Source organism: Erythrolamprus reginae, chromosome 1 (assembly GCF_031021105.1).
Source record: "Erythrolamprus reginae isolate rEryReg1 chromosome 1, rEryReg1.hap1, whole genome shotgun sequence".
Classification (NCBI taxonomy): Eukaryota; Metazoa; Chordata; class Lepidosauria; order Squamata; family Dipsadidae; genus Erythrolamprus; species Erythrolamprus reginae.
In genome coordinates this window covers 303,227,182-303,244,620 of record NC_091950.1, presented here as the reverse complement: position 1 = coordinate 303,244,620, position 17,439 = coordinate 303,227,182, and the positions used below count along the sequence as shown (strand labels likewise).

The window sequence follows — 17,439 nt, the reverse complement described above, 5'->3', positions numbered from 1 at the left end:
AGTCAGTTTTTTCACATGCTTCCATTCTCAGTTAATAAAAACCTATGAGCAGGACCCAGATTAAATTAGTGGAATTTAAATTTAGATTCAGATGAAATAAGTGGTATAGGCAAGTGGTATTAAAATGTACTGGAAGCCTTTTCTTTGCCACTAAAGCATCTTATTGGTGGTATCTTATTGTGAAAAGTCTTATCTGGTGTATACATTCGACAGCTCCCAGATATTGGTGATTTCCACTCCTGGTCATTTAAATAAAATATCCTCAAGTTTTTCGGTCTTATTAATATCCAGCAATAGATTTTTTTAAAAAAATACCACTATCATATTTTCTGAAATTTAAATTTTTTGATAATTTTAACTTTAATTTGCACATTTAATCTTATAAATGTACTGTCTTTTTCTATTAACAGCCCAGTGAACATAAAACAAACACAGTAAATACGCTATTAATAAATTGGTTTTTTTCATGCAATAGTGCGTTCAGTGATTTTCACTCACATGATTGGTTGCTCATCAACAACCCCTTGGTCCCCTCAAGATTTTTGCGCCAACTACTTTTACCTAATTGTTTAATATATATTTTACTTAAACGAAATTAAATGGGAACTTGGCAAGCTATAAAGTGCCAATCTTGGACATAATCTTTCCTTGCAGGACTGCCTCTAAACATCATAGAATTGTCATCCCAAAACATTTCATTGGTAGAAGTGCCCAGTGCTTTGATTAGAAATGTATTCACACCATTATCATCCTAGAGGGGCAGGAAAAGAAAGATATAACAGATTGTTCAGAGTATTCTACAGTGCTAAAGGAACTTCACAGGTTCTCAAATTTGACAATTGGGACCCCCTTCATGACACCAATTTAGAAAATTAGTTCCCTGCTATAGCAATCACTTCATGAAGAACATTCAGAACATATCCCTACATTCCAAATATGCCCACCGATTTGAAAAGATTTTCAGACCCAACTCTGAACAATCAGTGATGGTTTTCAGAGTAGCAAACAGGCGTCTATCATTTGAAGTAGAGCTAGTCCTTGACTTATGATCATAATATCAGCTGTAGCAATAGCAGTTAGACTTATATATAGTTTCTTTTTTAAAAAAATATTTTTTTATTGTCATAAAAAAACAAACAGGACAGACACACTTTTAACATATACTGGGGCAACAATTACCCCGCTCGTTGTAGAAGTCTTTCTAACACAGAAAAGGAATGTACTAAAATTTGCAAAATCAACACAATAGTTAAAATGAAAAGAAGAATTTTTTTTTATAAAATTTAACCGTTAATAATGACAATTCTAGAAAAATAAACTATTTTTATACATTTACTTTGCTTTCAAGACATTTAGTAATTTTTTTAATTTAACCATAAATAAATCTTATCCCAAATATTGTAAAAGTCAGATTCTTCTTGATTATTTAATTAAATTATTTAGACTTATATATAGTTTCATAGTGCTTTACAGCCCACTCTAAGAAGTTTACAGAGTCAGCATATTGACCCCAACAATCTGGCTCTTCATTTTACTGACCGTGGAAGGATGGAAGGCTGATTCAACCTCGAGGTGGTGAGATTCGAATTCCTGACAATGAGTTGAATTAGCCTGCAATACTGCATTCTAACCACTGGGCCACCAGGACCCTAAGTATTTAGGATTGGCCACAAATAATATATATTTGACAGAGATAATCCACCCTGGATTTGGATTATTTACACTAAGGGTCAGATTACAGAATAATGTTTCTGGTAAATTTATAATAAAGATGTGTTAGTTAATAATTTATTATCGTTGCTGGGTTTTTGTTTTTGTTTTCTGTTCCTGGTCTTTTTGTTCTTGCAGAATGTCCAGTCTAAATGCTCTAGGAAATGCAGATCAGGACAAGTGAAGAAAGTATCCGCAAGTCCACATACTTGTTGTTACGAGTGTGTCAGCTGCCCCGAAAACTACTATACAAACCAGACAGGTAGGAAGCCTCAAGATTAAATGATCTACGTATTGCCCACATGATCATATGTTGCAATGTCCTGCCTGTCAAAGACTACTTCAGCTTCAACCACAACAACACAAGAGCACACAACAGATTCAAGCTTAACATTAACCACTCCACTTTTTACTGACTGTAAGAAATATGACTTTAGTAATCGGGTTGTTGAAGCGTGGAACGTACATAAGCGCACTGGAGTACCTTCCGTCCCCTGTCCTATAGTCTCTCCTATATCTCGTATTTCTTCTCTACTATATCCTCTATAACCTCCATTGTGTATCATTGTGTATTGGACAAAATAAATAATATAAATTTTCTATAAATAAATAAATAAATAAATAAATAAATAAATAAATAAGTAAGTAAGTAAGTAAGTAAGTAAGTAAATAAATAAACAAACAAACAAATAAATAAACAAACAAACAAATAAATAAATGGATGAATGAATGAATGAATAAATTTAGTAATGCATAAGGAGTGGCTGGGACGTCTCCTGAAGCAAGGGATCTGTTGATAAACATTTAAAGGGAAGAGCCATGAAAGATACAGCTGGGCTACTTCTGGGCTACAGCTGGCATACTTCTGTTTATGGGCTTCTCATGTGACTGTGGTAAGGCTCACCCTGTCACACAGCAGCACTTGGGTCTCAAATGTGGGCTTGCTAACCTCCAATCCAGCATCCTAATTGTTATGTATGGATGTACTTCCAATTGATTTGCATACGAGCCGCTGATTGGTTGATCAAGCGGCAGGAACTATGAACAACTGTCAGTGTCCAGCAGCGTTCAGGAAACCCTTAAAAGTGGCTTCCCTGAAGCCTGCCGGCAGTTCTGCTACCGCTACAGCTTGGAGAAAAATGCTGAACTGTTACTGCAGCTCACGTCTTCAACTATGCGCGAATCTAACACTAATCACATAAGCCCCCATGCTCCTTCCTTTTCCATTAGATATGGCAGACATGAGTCTCTGAAGGGTGGAGTGTGGGGTGGAGAGATATGATATTGAGTATATATCATGGCATCATACATGTGGTCAGTTGTCAGGATGCAAGTATGTTATAGCAACATTCGAAGATACCGTCGCTGAGTTGACATCTTCATTGTAATAACATTGTAATTTACTGCAGGTGGCATTGATGGTTGATTTGAAATGGCTTAGAAAGCTATTCTAACATGTTGATCAGAATGTTTTTTCCATTCTTATTTCCTAATCTTTTGCCTAAGATTTTTGTCAGACCAAATATAGAGTTGGCCTTCTCCACGTCCCATCAGCTAAACAATGTCATCTGGTGGGACCTAGGGGAAGAGCCTTCTCTGTAGCAGCCCTGGCCCTATGGAACGAGCTCACCCCAGAGATCTGTACTTCCCCCACCTTCCCAGCCTTCCATAAAGTTTTAAAGACCCACCTCTGCCGGCAGGTTTGGGGCCAATGAAATTTTAATACCTTGCCCCAGCCATTGAATGATGTTTGAATCTGGTTGGTTGGTTTTTAACTATGGGGATTTTTAGTTGTAATTTTATACAGATTTCTACCATGTGATATTATCTTCTTGTAAGCCACCTTGAGTCTCAGGAGAAGGGCAGGATAGAAATCGAAATAATAATAATAATAATAATAATAATAATAATAATAATAATAATAATAATAGTTAAATCACTGCACCGGAGACTCTTGCTGTTCAAAGCATATTTATTTCGGAAAAGCAACCAACCAACTGATCCTCTCAATAGTAACTCCCAACAAGGGCAACGGCTAATCCATTGCCCTATTTATACTTTTTCTTACACATGGGAATTTCCTCTGACAACCGTTTATTTTTGGCGGCAACCTAAAACTAGCTGCGTCTTAGCCAATCAGCAAATTTTCCTTATTTCTTTAAATGAACACAACAACAACAACAACAACAATAATAATAATAAAATAATTCATTCTAATGCATTTCTAAACTTTCAACAACTTAAGATGAAATGATAGGTGATATTTTTGTTTTTTCTATGCATAGATATGGATTACTGCATTTTGTGCAACAACAGAACCCACTGGGCCCCAGTGAACAGCTCAACCTGCTACAGGAAGATGGTTCAATACCTCAACTGGAATGAGTGGTTTGCGGTTTTGTTAGTGGTGCTCTCTGCCCTTGGAATTGTGTTGATTTGTGCCATTTTCATAATATTTACTCGAAATGTGGACACTCCTGTCGTAAAGGCATCAGGTGGCCTAACTGTATGCTACGTTATACTCCTCTGTCACTTCCTGGCTTTTGTTAGCACAAGCCTGTTCATTGGCCAGCCCAAAGGATATAAATGCAAACTAAGACAAGCTCTCTTTGGCATTAGCTTTGCCCTCTGCATTTCATGTATTTTGATTAAGTCCCTGAAAATCTTGCTGGCTTTCAGTTTCGATCCCAAGATACAAAAATGGCTGAAGGCCCTCTACAGACCCATCCCCATAGTGTCTTTTTGCACAGGGATTCAGATCTTGATTTGTTCAATCTGGATCACCGTGAAAAGCCCTTTCGTGCAGGAGAACTTCTCCATTCGGAAAGTTATTATCCTGGAGTGTAATGAGGGTTCAGGGGTTGCCCTCGGCATCATGTTAGGATACATTGCCTTCCTTGCATTCATCTGCTTTATCTGTGCTTTCAAAGGCAGGAAGCTCCCCGAAAATTACAACGAGGCAAAATTCATTACCTTTGGCATGCTCATCTATTTTATTGCATGGATTATATTCATCCCTGTCTACACAACCACTTTCGGCAAGTACTTGCCCGCGGTTGAAATCATTGTCATTTTAATATCCAACTATGGGATCTTGTGCTGCACATTCTTCCCCAAGTGCTACATCATCCTGTATAAGCAAGAAGCGAACACTAAATCCGCCTTCCTTAAAATGCTGTATAATTACTCTTCCAAGAGTGCAGGTAGCATCAGTGTCAATCAAAGTTCTCTGGACTCTAAGAGCGGGACTCCTCCGGTACCTAGTACAAATGCTTGTTGTAAAGTTAAGGGTGAGAAAAACTGGCTGAATGGTAGTTGCCATTTGCAGGCTCCAGGGCCCAGAGAAGTGAGAGGGGAAGTCCACATTAAAAAGACAGCAGGGCCCACAATACCAAGGAGAAGGCTCTCTAGCATATGAAGGGAGTTTGGATGTATGTGGAAGGAGGGGGGGGGGGGGAGGTCTTCTGGAAATATCATTTCAAGATCATTTGATCAACCCTTATTAACATACAAGGGGTGCAGGTCTCTACAGACACAATGCTGACTTCCTATGATTGTTTCTTCTCCCATTTGCCTAACTGTGATTCCTAGCTTACCAAGGACTTGAAATCAGCAGTCAAAAGCTCAGCCTGAGGTAGAATGGGTAATCCTAGGCTAAGGGAAAAACTATACTCCTCAAAAAAAATAAAGGGAACGCTCAAATAACACATCCTAGATCTGAATGAATGAAATATTCTCATTGAATACTTTGTTCTGTACAAAGTTGAATGTGCACAACAGCATGTGACATTGATTGTCAATCAGTGTTGCTTCCTAAGTGGACAGTTTGATTTCACAGAAGTTTGATTTACTTGGAGTTATATTGTGTTGTTTAAGTGTTCCCTTTATTTTTTTGAGCAGTGTGGTTAGCCTCTATTAGACCTGTGATTGCTAACAGGGTTTCCTTCTTTTTCCTGTGGAGGGCTATTGTAGCCGAAGTGAAACAAGTGGGAGAGACAGAAAATGCCAAAGGAGAGTGGGAATCCCATGATTTTGCTTTTTGGCCTCCCTTTGTTCCTGGGTTTTTCTTTGGTCTCTCTTGCTATTTTTCTGTATTTCTATTTTTTTTTCTCTCTCTCTCTCTCTCTTCCCTTTTGCTAAACATAGGGCAAATCACTTTGGCCCAGGGTCCAAATGGCTTGACTTGCGAAGGAGTTTTAAAATTAGGATGAAAGCTATTTTCAATAAGGCTAATGTCTAGTTATGGTCTGGTGGCCATGATAGTTCATCCTTGTACTTGATCGTGGTTAAAAGATAGAGTCCTTAGGTCCACACATTTTATTAAGGACAATATGTGATTTCAGCCATTGTAATTGTGGCTTAATGTGGTGTGTATACCAGCTATTGTGGTCTGCAAACCATGGTTTGTGGCATAGCAGGATGTGAAACATGCATTCACCTGTTGTAAATAAGACTATTTTAATTAAAAAAAATAAGTACATAAAGACTAAACATGTAATAGTCCAACCACAATGAGTCCAGCCTCAGCTTTGTGTGACATATAAACCAGATTAATGAAAGAAACGAGGAATTTATGTTGGAGCAGGGGGAAAAATAATATAGCTGGCTTTTGTTTTATGAAATGATTGTTATAATGAAGTTGGAAATTGAATCCTAACAGCAGCTAATTTTGACTCAGGTGCACCAGTGATTAAAAAGTATGATGATATGATAGTTTTGCTGCTGCATTGATGTTTGTTCGGACCTTCCTGTAGCATTGAGCGGAACTTCAGCAGTGACTCCATCTTTAGGGGTATTTGCAAATCAAAATGTTATCCAAGTGATGAAATGTACATCATAATGTCATAATGTAAGTCCACTTGTTATATACTTGCACATGAAATTGTGCTGCGAGCTCAAAAGAGTAAGATGTTTTCATGATGTTACAGAGCATGTTTCTTCAATGCACCCACCTTGCCCTCCCCAAATTATGTGTTTCATGAATTCAAGTAAGCTTAGCTCTCCTTTGGATTGGGAGTGCTGAAGATAAAGACTATCTCTTGAATTCTGAAATGAGCAGAGAAATGATGTGTTCTCACCCCTGCATACAAATAAACAAGGCTGCTTTTAAAGTTGTAATGAGACTGTTTTTTCAAGCACAAGCTTAAAGGTTTTCTTTCCAAAGATCTGAACCAATTGCACGATAAGCAGTATTGTTTTCTGCTTCTTTCCACTGTGCTGTACTTGCATAGATATTATTCCTGCAAATTTTCATTGTTGTGCGTAAAATTCAGGAGGACTCAGGAGGTATTGAATTTATCTTTCATGCAATTAAAACAGGAAATTATTGCCGATCTAATCCATATTATGTCATTCCGTAATAGAAGAAGTGATTGGAAAGTAGCTGCAGATAACATGTACTAAAAATACTTCAAGCTATTTTCTTGTCAAATTTATATTAATATGGCTGGAATTGTGTATTAACAGATAGATATCCCCTTTAGCAGTAGCCCTAATATATCTAACCTTAGGGTGAACTAATGACCTCACTGAAACAAAGAAGGGTATTTATCATGGCTTTTTCAGATGGCAGATTTACACCCATTAGTCCTGGTATAAAACCATGCATCTCTTTTTTGTCAAGAATACACACACACACACATATGCATGCACACACACACAAAATATAAAATAATTCACATCATTTCTGTGGCGAGCTTACTTTGTGATATTATGGATGGTGCTCAAAGGGATTTACTTTTGGAAAGGATTACACTGTGAATACTTGTGGGCATAGTTCCCTCTAAGCTGAGCAGTGAGCAATCGCTCACTTAAAAATCATCATCAACTCAGAGTTTTCCAAACCTGCCCAGAAGCCGAGAGGGAAAGAGTGAGAGGGAAAGAGAGAGAGAGGAAGAGAGGAAGAGAGAGAAACAGATATAAAAAAGAGAGGAAGGAAAAGAGAAAGAAAAAGAATGGGAGTAAGGAAGAGAGAAAGAAAATCAAAATCTAGTTTGAAACTAGCTCAACTATTTAAGTGGCATTTTGATATTGATAAAGTTGCCCTATTATGAGCTCACTGTTATAGACACACAGTACAGTATTTTATTTTGAAATTCTCTGAGGCAAAACAGGGTGGGTTTTTTATTTGTTTGTTTGTTTATTTGTTTATTTGTTTATTTGTTTATTTGTTTATTTGTTTCTTATTTCTGTGCCGCCCAGTCCCGAAGGGACTGCCGGTCAGACACTATACTTTTCCGCCCAACCCCAAAAAAATTAGATGGAACACTGCTTGTGGGCATATTCTTTTCACCTTTGAAAAGGTGTTTGTGTGTATGTGTGTTTGTACATATTGGTGTGGTACACATATATGTTTCAGAGGTGGGTTGCTCACAGTTTGGCATGGTTCTTAGAACCAGTATTGCAGCGGTGGCAGACTCTGCCTACCCATTCCAAAGGCTTCTGCGCATGTGAATCGATAGTAGAAGTTTTTAGAACCCACTACTGGTATATTTGTATTTATAGAGATAAATACATACAAAGAAACATTTGAATGTACATGCTTGTAAATATTTGTAAATTCTGTTACCAATACTTCACAAGTCTTCAGTGTTAAATATTTGCTGCTGAAAGCTTTACCCGCCTAAAATCTGAACATGGTTTCAGAACAGAGCCTCACATTTAATAAAATGGCTATTCTTTCATCAATGTTGGAATGGATATTTTTGTGAACAGAAGCTTCTCTTTATAAAAGAAAGAGTATAATTACATGCTCCTTAAAGATTTGAATTTATCTTCTTCTGGAATACTTTTCTCTGGAGAGGAGGTGATGAATAACCAATAACTGTATTGGTTTTATAGAAATTCAAAGAAATCTTATTTTTTATCTCCATCTCTTTGAGAATGAAACAGATTAAACAGTGCGGTCTGATTTGCAAAACCAAAAGAATAGCTCTCTGTAACCCAAAAGTGAAGACTCTAGCAGAAAACTGCAAAATTTATTTAACACTGCCCTCTTTTGGACAAAGCACAAATTGCTGCTATGTTGGAGGTGGGAAAAAGTTGAACTCTATCACCACTTGTCTTTTATGCTATAGAATACCTGTTATGATAATATCCTACTGTATTTCAGTCTCAGCTATCTCTTTTCTGGACATCAATTGCTTATACGGAATAACAACAATTGGGTGAAGTTGCATGTATAATGTCACATTTATCTATTCTTATGCAGTAATTATCCCATAAACTCAGTGTCGTGCTGTGCTAAAGGTTGTTGCATTTAAGATTTGGCAACAGTATGCCCAACACAACTAGATTACAATCCTAGGTTTAGAAAGCTTAAAACTACATCACCTTAAACACGACCTAAGCATAGCCAATAAAAATCATCTGCTACATCCTTCCTGTCAACGACTACTTCAGCTTCAAACATAATACACGAGCCTACAACAGATACAAACTTAAAGTAAATTACTCCAAACTCGACTGCAGGAAATATGACTTTTAACTGAGTAGTTGATGCATAAAACTCACTACCTGACTCTGTAGTATCATCACCTAACCCCCCAAACTTTACCCTTAGACTATCCACTGTTGACCTCTCCCGATTCCTAAAAGGTCAGTAAGGGCCTGTCCTAATGTTTCTCTCTTATTAGTTTCATGTACAATAAATGGTTATCTCTTTGTATACCACGTATATGTACTTGACAAAACAAATAAATAAAATAAATAAATAAAGACCCTGATAAGCCCTCTGGATTATATATTCCTTTGGGTATCTCCTCAAAGTCTGCTGCCTTTATTCCTTACATCAAAGAACCACCCAAGATGGGTCTCAAATTATGCGGTTGTTCTTAACAAATAACAGAAAGCTTATCTTGTGAGTAAATATGGTTAATTGTGCTATTTCCAAACTATATCTGGAAAACGCATCAGGCAATACTAAAGTGATGCAAAGCAGTGGGTATACATTAAACCTTAAAATAACCGGGAGGGGGAGGTCAAATAGGGTGGAATTTAAAGGTAGTTGCAGAGAAGTGACTGCTTTCAGTAGTTCTATGCCTAGGGCAATGATGGCGAACCTTTTTTCCCTCAGGTGCCGAGAGCGTGTAGGTGCGCTATCGCGCAGGTGCAAGTGTCCACACCCATAATTCAATGCCTGGGGAGGATGAAAACAGCTCTCATCTGGAGGCTCTCTGGAATCCAGGAACGGCCTGTTTCCCAACTTCTGGTGGGCCCATAAGTGTTTTGCCCTCCTCAGGCTCCAAAAGCTACCCTGGAGCCAGGGGAGGGTAAAAACACCCTTGAAGTTTAAGTTTAATCAGATTTGTATGCCGCCCCTCTCCGCAGACTCGGAGAAGCCAAAAAGGCCCTCCCAGAGCCTCTGTGTGAGCCAAAAAACAGCTGGCCAGCATACACATGCACGTTGGAGCTGAGCTAGGGCAATAGCTCATGTGCCAGCAAATATGGCTCCATGTGCCACTTATGGCACCCATGCCATAGGTTCGCCATCACTGGCCTAGGGGAATCCCAGCATTTCACCCAGGCAATTAAAAATGTATCTACAATGAGGAAGATCGGACAATTTTATTTACTTGCATAGCCTTCCTAGGACAGAATCTCTTGGAGTCCGACATAGGTTGCAGGGATTTTAAAAGGTTAAAAGGAATATCTTCACTCATATTAAAGTGCAGGTAACTGTAGAATAAAATCATAGGACTGGAAGGGATCTTGGAGTCTAGTCCAATCCCCTGCCCGTGGCAGATCTTATATTTTATATACACTATATCAGTGATGGCTAACCTTATCTCGCTGGCAGGTGTGTGCACATGCACAGCAGAGGTGAACTGGGATAACAGCTTGTGTACCTAGAGAGGGCGTGCATGCCACCTGAGGCACACATGCCATAGGTTCGTCATTGTGAACCCTATAAAAGATATGTAATTATATCTTTTAGAGTGAGGGGAGGAAAGAGAGACAGAGACAGTAAGCTAGAGACAAAGACAGAGAGATTTGACACCTGGTGTCCAACCTAATTTGGAAAGTTTGGCATTGCCAACAAGCCTGTTTCTAAGGCAGTTTCAAAGGAAAACATGGGTTGGAAAACTCTGCACTAAGAATGTTTGCTTGTGCATCAGGAATTAAATTCTACTGAGATCAGTTCTCACAAAAGTTTACATAGGAATCTGAATCTGCCAGTCAAAATAAATACACAACATCTGTATCATGTAAAATACGTTTATTAATTTTGCATTGTAGTGTTGAGTAATAACATTCCCTAATATTGCATACTGTTGATATTTGCAGATTGAGTCTGTAGTTTGTCAAAGATGCAATAAATTACAGATGATCATTTGAAACATAAAAAAATGTGTTTTTATAGATTTCAATTTTTAGCAGTTTCGTAATACACATTTTCTAAATACATTTTTAGTTAATATAACAGAATGTAAATAAGGCGTCAGCAAATAAATCCAACTGAGATAATATGTAAAAGTAATTGTACTTTGCTTTAAGACCATAATCCATCTATTTTCTAAATTGTAAACTTGTTTGAGTGAAAGCACATTATATTTTGTATCTGAAATACATACTTGGCGTAGTTGCATAGTTTAAAGTCTTGTCAAATTCAGGCCATTACATGAGAATGTGTCAACTTGAATTAGGAAGGAATTCTTCAACCTGAAGTATTTTCTAATTGTTCAAAGATATACTTTTTAGAATTGTTATTTTTCTGTACTCCTACACATCTTGCAGATGTTGTTGATATCAAGTCTATTAAAGGGCCAATTCCTGAAATGTTTCTAAATCATGCAACATTTTAAAAATCTCATTTGTAAGAGAATTTGACCTAATACTAAAACTTTCAAAATGAAGGTCAAAATGATGTCTTCAGTAATATACAGAAATTATAATTCTCATGATTTATATGATGAAATTATCCTTTCAAAACAGTTGTGTTAATTCACATTTGAGATTTATGTTTCTTTCTAAATCATATGTAATCTTACATTTTTGTTTGGATAAAAATGCTTTGATGAGAGCATTTATTCATTTGGAAATTAAGAGCAGGCACAACTGGTAATTTGTCTAACGCAAACAAACAAACAATAGTTATACCCTGTCACCACCTTTCTTTTAAAAAAACATTCTAGAATAATTCCAATAAAATTCAGATTTTAATTGGCAAATTTAAACTGTACTTGGAATGAATGATACAAATATAAAACGTTCCCTAATACTCAAATCCCATTATCCAGTGATAGATATAGGACATCAAGCTGCAAATGTAAGCAGACTTCTTATATCTTGCACTGGACTTCCAGCAAGTTTCCAAATGAGGTGGCTTTCTCAATTATGATACTCTATTCATATATATCTATTTTTAACGTATAAGCTTATATTTTCCAAGACAAGCAGCACTTCCACAATTCTTCAAAAGTAAATATTGTTGTTATATTGCCTTTGTGAAGGCTATGGCCCATGTTGCAGTGAATCTTGTACGTAGTAGAAATATGTATGTCAGCTACTACAATGGAAATACAGAACAAGTTCCACAGGCCATAACAGTAGAGTTAATACAGGAAGCAGCTACATTGAACACTAGCCTTTTATTCCTGACCCACATTAAAACGACTAGGTAATTGAACAGCTTCATTCCAAAAACCTGAATATTGATCTAGCACTGAAACAAAGGGCTACAACAATAACATAAGATGCATAGCACAATGGCCAATTATGACTTATTTTCCTTGGCAGATCATTCTTGGAGAACTTGAATATATAACAAAAAGAGCAGTGTTTTAACTCAAATACATGTTCATGAATGAACATGTATTTCATTGAATACACTCTTCTTTTTTGAAAATTTTGAGTACATGAATTTGAAATCTACACAGTATTTTAAAAAGGCAATCACTTGTAGGTATTATACATTACTTTTTAAAAAGTATTATACAGATCAAGACATTTCTGATAAGCAAAATTATCAGACTACTTGAACTGGGCTATGGTGCTCCCAATTCATATAAGATTCATACCCCAAAACAATGGTCTCAAATGTTCATTCTAGTGTAAATTAAAATCAACCAGTATATTATAAACTTATTTTACATATGTTGTCACGCATAATAGTATATTCAAATGTTTTCCTTCAATTAATTGGAAAATGGTTTTTCCCAGTGCTACTGCTGATCTGTTAGAAAATATACTTTTGGTGGTCTGTTTTCAATAAGTTAGAAAAATTGCCAAACATTTAAAAAAGGGATTTCATAATGCATTCATATATTTGGTCAAACACAATACACTGTGTAAATAAATAATCTAACTTTGTTCTTTAAAAGGGTATGTTGCAGCCTCACACATTTAAATAGCTTTTAAGTTAAACATGGATATTGCAGTTCAGAATTCCTAGTATGCAAATATAGAAAGTTCCCTTACACTAATCATTAAAATATAAATATACTTTTCTAATTGAGAAGTTCATAGTAGGTAGGAACAAAAACCTCCCAACTTAATGGACAAATATCAGCAGATAAAGCTTTCCACATCATGTCATCAACCTGTCATTAAAGAAATGAGCTGTAATAGTTAGTTTAAGCACTGGCAACTTTTGCAATTCCACAGAAATTAAAAGGATGAAGGAACTTCCTTTACATAACTAGGAACAAGTCAGGATGAACTACAAATTGAAACTGGCTACCTCTTTTGTAACAGCAGAAATACTGTCCTCTTCTCATAACGCTTAATGTTATGGTATGTAACCAGTACGTTGTTTTCCTAGAACTGTTGTTTTTAAATATATTTCACCAGTTTGTCTCAAAGTGTCTCACATAAAACTATATTTTCACTATTTAAATAAATATTTTTCACATTCTAAGTTTAACATTTATTAGGAGCTCATGTCTGTAGTTCTGAAACATCTTTTTTGCTCCAAGGAATAGAGGTAGATTTTAGTGTAGCTTGGGCATATAAAAATCACTGCCAAAATCCAAAATATGAATAATGGTGCAATTTTAGCCATTGCTTGAAAACTCAAAATCTGCTGTCTGCTTTGAGGTGAGAATTCAAGCTACGCAACATTATTTTTAAACTTGTGAATGGTTGATATTTCTAGGAACGAGACAACGGCAACACAAAATAGGGAAAAAAATAAGCACATGTTGAGTTCTTGAGTTGCTCCATTATCTTCTTCAGCAAAATGTTCCCCCTTAGGGCAGCAAATAAAGGCCATCACAAAAGCACCCCTGTCGTCTAAGCCAAGGGTTACAGCTGGAACCCCTCCATGGGGGCTTCTTGTTGCTGGAATACAAATTGCTGCTCGCTTTCATCAACTTGGGGCACAATGTTTGCATCTTCCTCTTCCACACCAAAATAATGTTCAATAAGATCAAAAGCCTTTTGGTAGATTTCTTGGTTTTCATGACTTTGAAGGATTTCAATTTTATCCAGTCCTGGAATTAAGAAAGAGACTAGTAAGATCTATACTGCTCAATATATAGTCAAGCTCTGGTCAGTAATAAAACAGCTCTTAATTGCATAGACAGATAAAATAAAGACATTTCTTGACCACTTTCAGAATAGCAAACAAGTGACTTTTAATCCAAACTTATATATTGTTACTTAACAGTATATCTTGTGTTTATTAGGAATCATTTGCCAACATAAGTCTACAGCACTGCACTACAGAGTTGACATTTTTTTTCAATGGAACTATTGAAAATATTTGCTGTGGCATTAAATTATCACTTACCATAGGCTTCTTCTATACGGGCACAGTAAGGATTCACTCCAATTCCATTTTGCTTTGATTCTAGTTCTCCATGTCGCAATATGTTTTCAAGTCCATTCAAGGATACCTGGACTATTTTAGAGTCCATCACAGTCAGAAGATCACATAGAGGTTTGGTACAACCTAATGCCACTAAGTAACTTTTATATAGAAAGGGAGGAAAAAAGAGGATGGAAAGTAACTAATCAGGTTTTTCTTATTGTTGACTGTAATAAACTATATATAGGATGCTTTCAATAAACATATTAAAAATATAATTTTGAAAACATGCTATTAAAAGAAAAACACTCCTTATGCGATTAACGTATTCTATCCCAAACACCAACAATGTATTTTTTAAAAATAACTACTGAATAATCTGAAATCTGAATGATCTATGAACAAACTTTCATTTCCAACATCAGCTCATGTTATATAATTTCTACTCCAATGAAAGGGTTAACATTTTGACAGAGGGGAGTGGCCAACATCGCAGTAGTATGGATATCCCCACACTCCACATGAAACCCCAAATGCCAGCTGTTTGGAGATCTGGAACCAATTGTAATCAGGTCAGATTTGCCCTGGAGGGGTGTTGTAGAAGAGAGGCAACAGTCGGGGGGTGGGGGGAGAGCTTGAAAATACACCCCCCCCCCCCCCCCCCCAGGCACCAGCCTGTCGTCGAGCAGCTGAGGAAGACTCCTCTGTCGCTATTATCTGGGACAGCCATAATGGGACTGATTGAATGGAGAATGGATTGCCTGGGTGACAAGATCTAAGCATTTGTGCTGGAGAGAGGTGAGTAAGTGTTGAAGCTGGTGAGTGTTTGGCTGATTTAACAATTAAAAGAAATTTAAACCTTACAAAGTTTTAAAATAGAGTGAGCAGCTATCTAGCAATTCGAAATACCATAGAGAGAGAGAGTGTTTAAAGGAGCAGGACTAAAAGCCCAAATTTGAAGTTGTTTTTATAACTAACTTGGTGGAAGTTAAAGTGATTGAAAAAAATGAAGAATCTGAAGAAAATATTTCATAAGTGTTAAATGTGTTTAAAATACAGACATTTTTTTAAAAAAAGTTGTTTTGTTTTATTGGGAATTGACAATGCCATCTGCTGGTTAGAAGAAAATGCTGCAACAGATTGTGGAAGCATGAATCTGCTGAAACTGGAGACTGACCTTGACTAGAAGAAGATACCTAGGAATTTGAAAGAACTTAAAAGCAGTGTGTATATTGCTATTGACTTTGATGGTACAATGTTTTGGTGATAGAACCTAAGAGGATTTTGAATTGGACTGAACTGAAACACAAAGAGTCAATATGGACTTGAGCTTCAAATAAAAAAATTGTGAACTTTGTGAATTGTGAACTTGACAATATGGAGGTGTGCATTTATGAAGAATTGACTGGGATGTTAAAATACATCTACAAAGATATAAAAAATTATATATATTTTTAATCGTATAAACTTGAACATAAGAAGAGCCATGCTGAATCAGGCCAAAGCCCATCGAGACCAGCATTCTGTGTCACACAGTGGCCCACCAATTGTCCATGGGGATCTTAAGCAGAAAGAGAAGGCAAGACCCTCCCTTTCCCTTGACCCTGAACAAGTGGTACTCAAGGGAATCCTGCCTGCCTCAACCAACATAGAGGCAGCACTTGGACTTCCATTTCAATAACCATCTATATGCTTGGCATCCATGAATCTGTCTAATCCTACCTTGAAGCTATCAAGGCTGACAGCTGTCACGACCTCTTCTGGAAGTGAATTCCATAAACCAACGACCCTCTGGGTGAAGAAATATTTCTCTTGATTTGTCCTCACTTTCTTACCTATGAGCTTTAGGGAGTGCCCCCTTGTCTTAGTATTGTGTGATAGAGAAAAGAATTTTTCTCTATCCACCTTTTCTATCCCATGCATGATTTTATACACTTCAATCAAGCCACCCCTTAAACGCCGTCTTTCAAGGCTGAAGAGACCAAGGCGTTGTAACCTGGTATCATAAGGGAGGTGCTCCATTTCCTTTATCATTCTTGTTGCCCTTTTTTGCACCTTTTCCAGTTCCATTATATCCTTCTTGAGGTGCGGTGTCCAGAACTGTACACAGTACTCCAAGTGTGGTCTCACCATCGATTTGTAAAGAGGCAATATAACGCTGGCTGACCTATTTTCAATTCCCTTCCTAATCATGCCAAGCATGGAATTTGCTTTATTTACTGCTGCTGCGCACTGGGTTGACATCTTCATTGAGCTGTCCACCCAAAGCCCAAGATCCCTTTCTTGGGTTGTCTCGAAAAGTTTTGTCCCCATCAGTTGGTAGGTATAATTGGGGTTCTTTGCCCACGATGTGCAAACTTTGCACTTGTTTAGGTTAAAATGCATTTGCCACTTTGTTGCCACTCACTCAATTTCGAGAGATCCTTCTGGAGCTCCCGACAATCAGTTTCACTTTTCACTACCCGGAACAATTTAGTGTCATCAGCAAACTTTGCTACCTCACTATTTACTTCTACATCCAGATCATTAATGAATAAATTAAAAAGTAAAGGTCCCAAAACTGAACCTTGGGGTACACCACTTCTTACTTCTTTCCATCCAGAGAATTGTCCATTTATTGCCACCCTGTGCTTCCTACAATTTAGCCAGTTACCAATCCAGGATAAGACCTGTCCTCTAATTCCGTGGCTGAAGAGCTTTTTTAGGAGACTTTGGTGAGGGACTTTGTCAAAAGCCTTTTGAAAGTCAAGATATACAATATCAACTGGGGCCCCTTTATCTGTGTGTTTATTTACACCCTCAAAGAATTTTAACAAGTTAGTAAGACATGGATATAAGTTTAAGAATAGCTTCCATGTTGGAATGAAGTCAGGATTTCTGAACTGCTCGTCTGCTAACCAAAAATGGATTATGATTAGATGTACTCAGGAAAGGATAAGAGGGAGGAAAAGGAAGTAGAAAGGAAGGGGAGAGAGGGGGGT

At 37.1% G+C, this 17,439-nt stretch overlaps 2 protein-coding genes across 3 annotated transcripts in view; one reads left to right on the top strand and one right to left on the bottom strand.

Moving 5' to 3' along the window:
* Nucleotides 1-6,821, top strand: part of GPRC6A (G protein-coupled receptor class C group 6 member A) — a 29,010-nt gene extending 22,189 nt beyond the window's left edge. The window contains exons 5-6 of the mRNA XM_070733422.1: nt 1,849-1,972; nt 3,996-6,821. Coding sequence (XP_070589523.1) covers nt 1,849-1,972; nt 3,996-5,128 — 1,257 coding nt within the window. The 3' untranslated portion in view covers nt 5,129-6,821. The remainder of the gene's footprint in view (nt 1-1,848; nt 1,973-3,995) is intronic.
* A 4,089-nt stretch (nt 6,822-10,910) lies between these two features.
* The window catches only part of KPNA5 (karyopherin subunit alpha 5), a 31,219-nt gene continuing 24,690 nt past the window's right edge, over nt 10,911-17,439 (bottom strand). For both annotated transcript variants that reach the window (XM_070733420.1, XM_070733421.1), the window contains exons 13-14: nt 14,441-14,619; nt 10,911-14,141 (exon numbers count right to left, since the gene is read on the bottom strand). In XM_070733420.1, the coding sequence (XP_070589521.1) occupies nt 13,954-14,141; nt 14,441-14,619 (367 nt within the window). In that variant the 3' untranslated portion in view covers nt 10,911-13,953. The remainder of the gene's footprint in view (nt 14,142-14,440; nt 14,620-17,439) is intronic.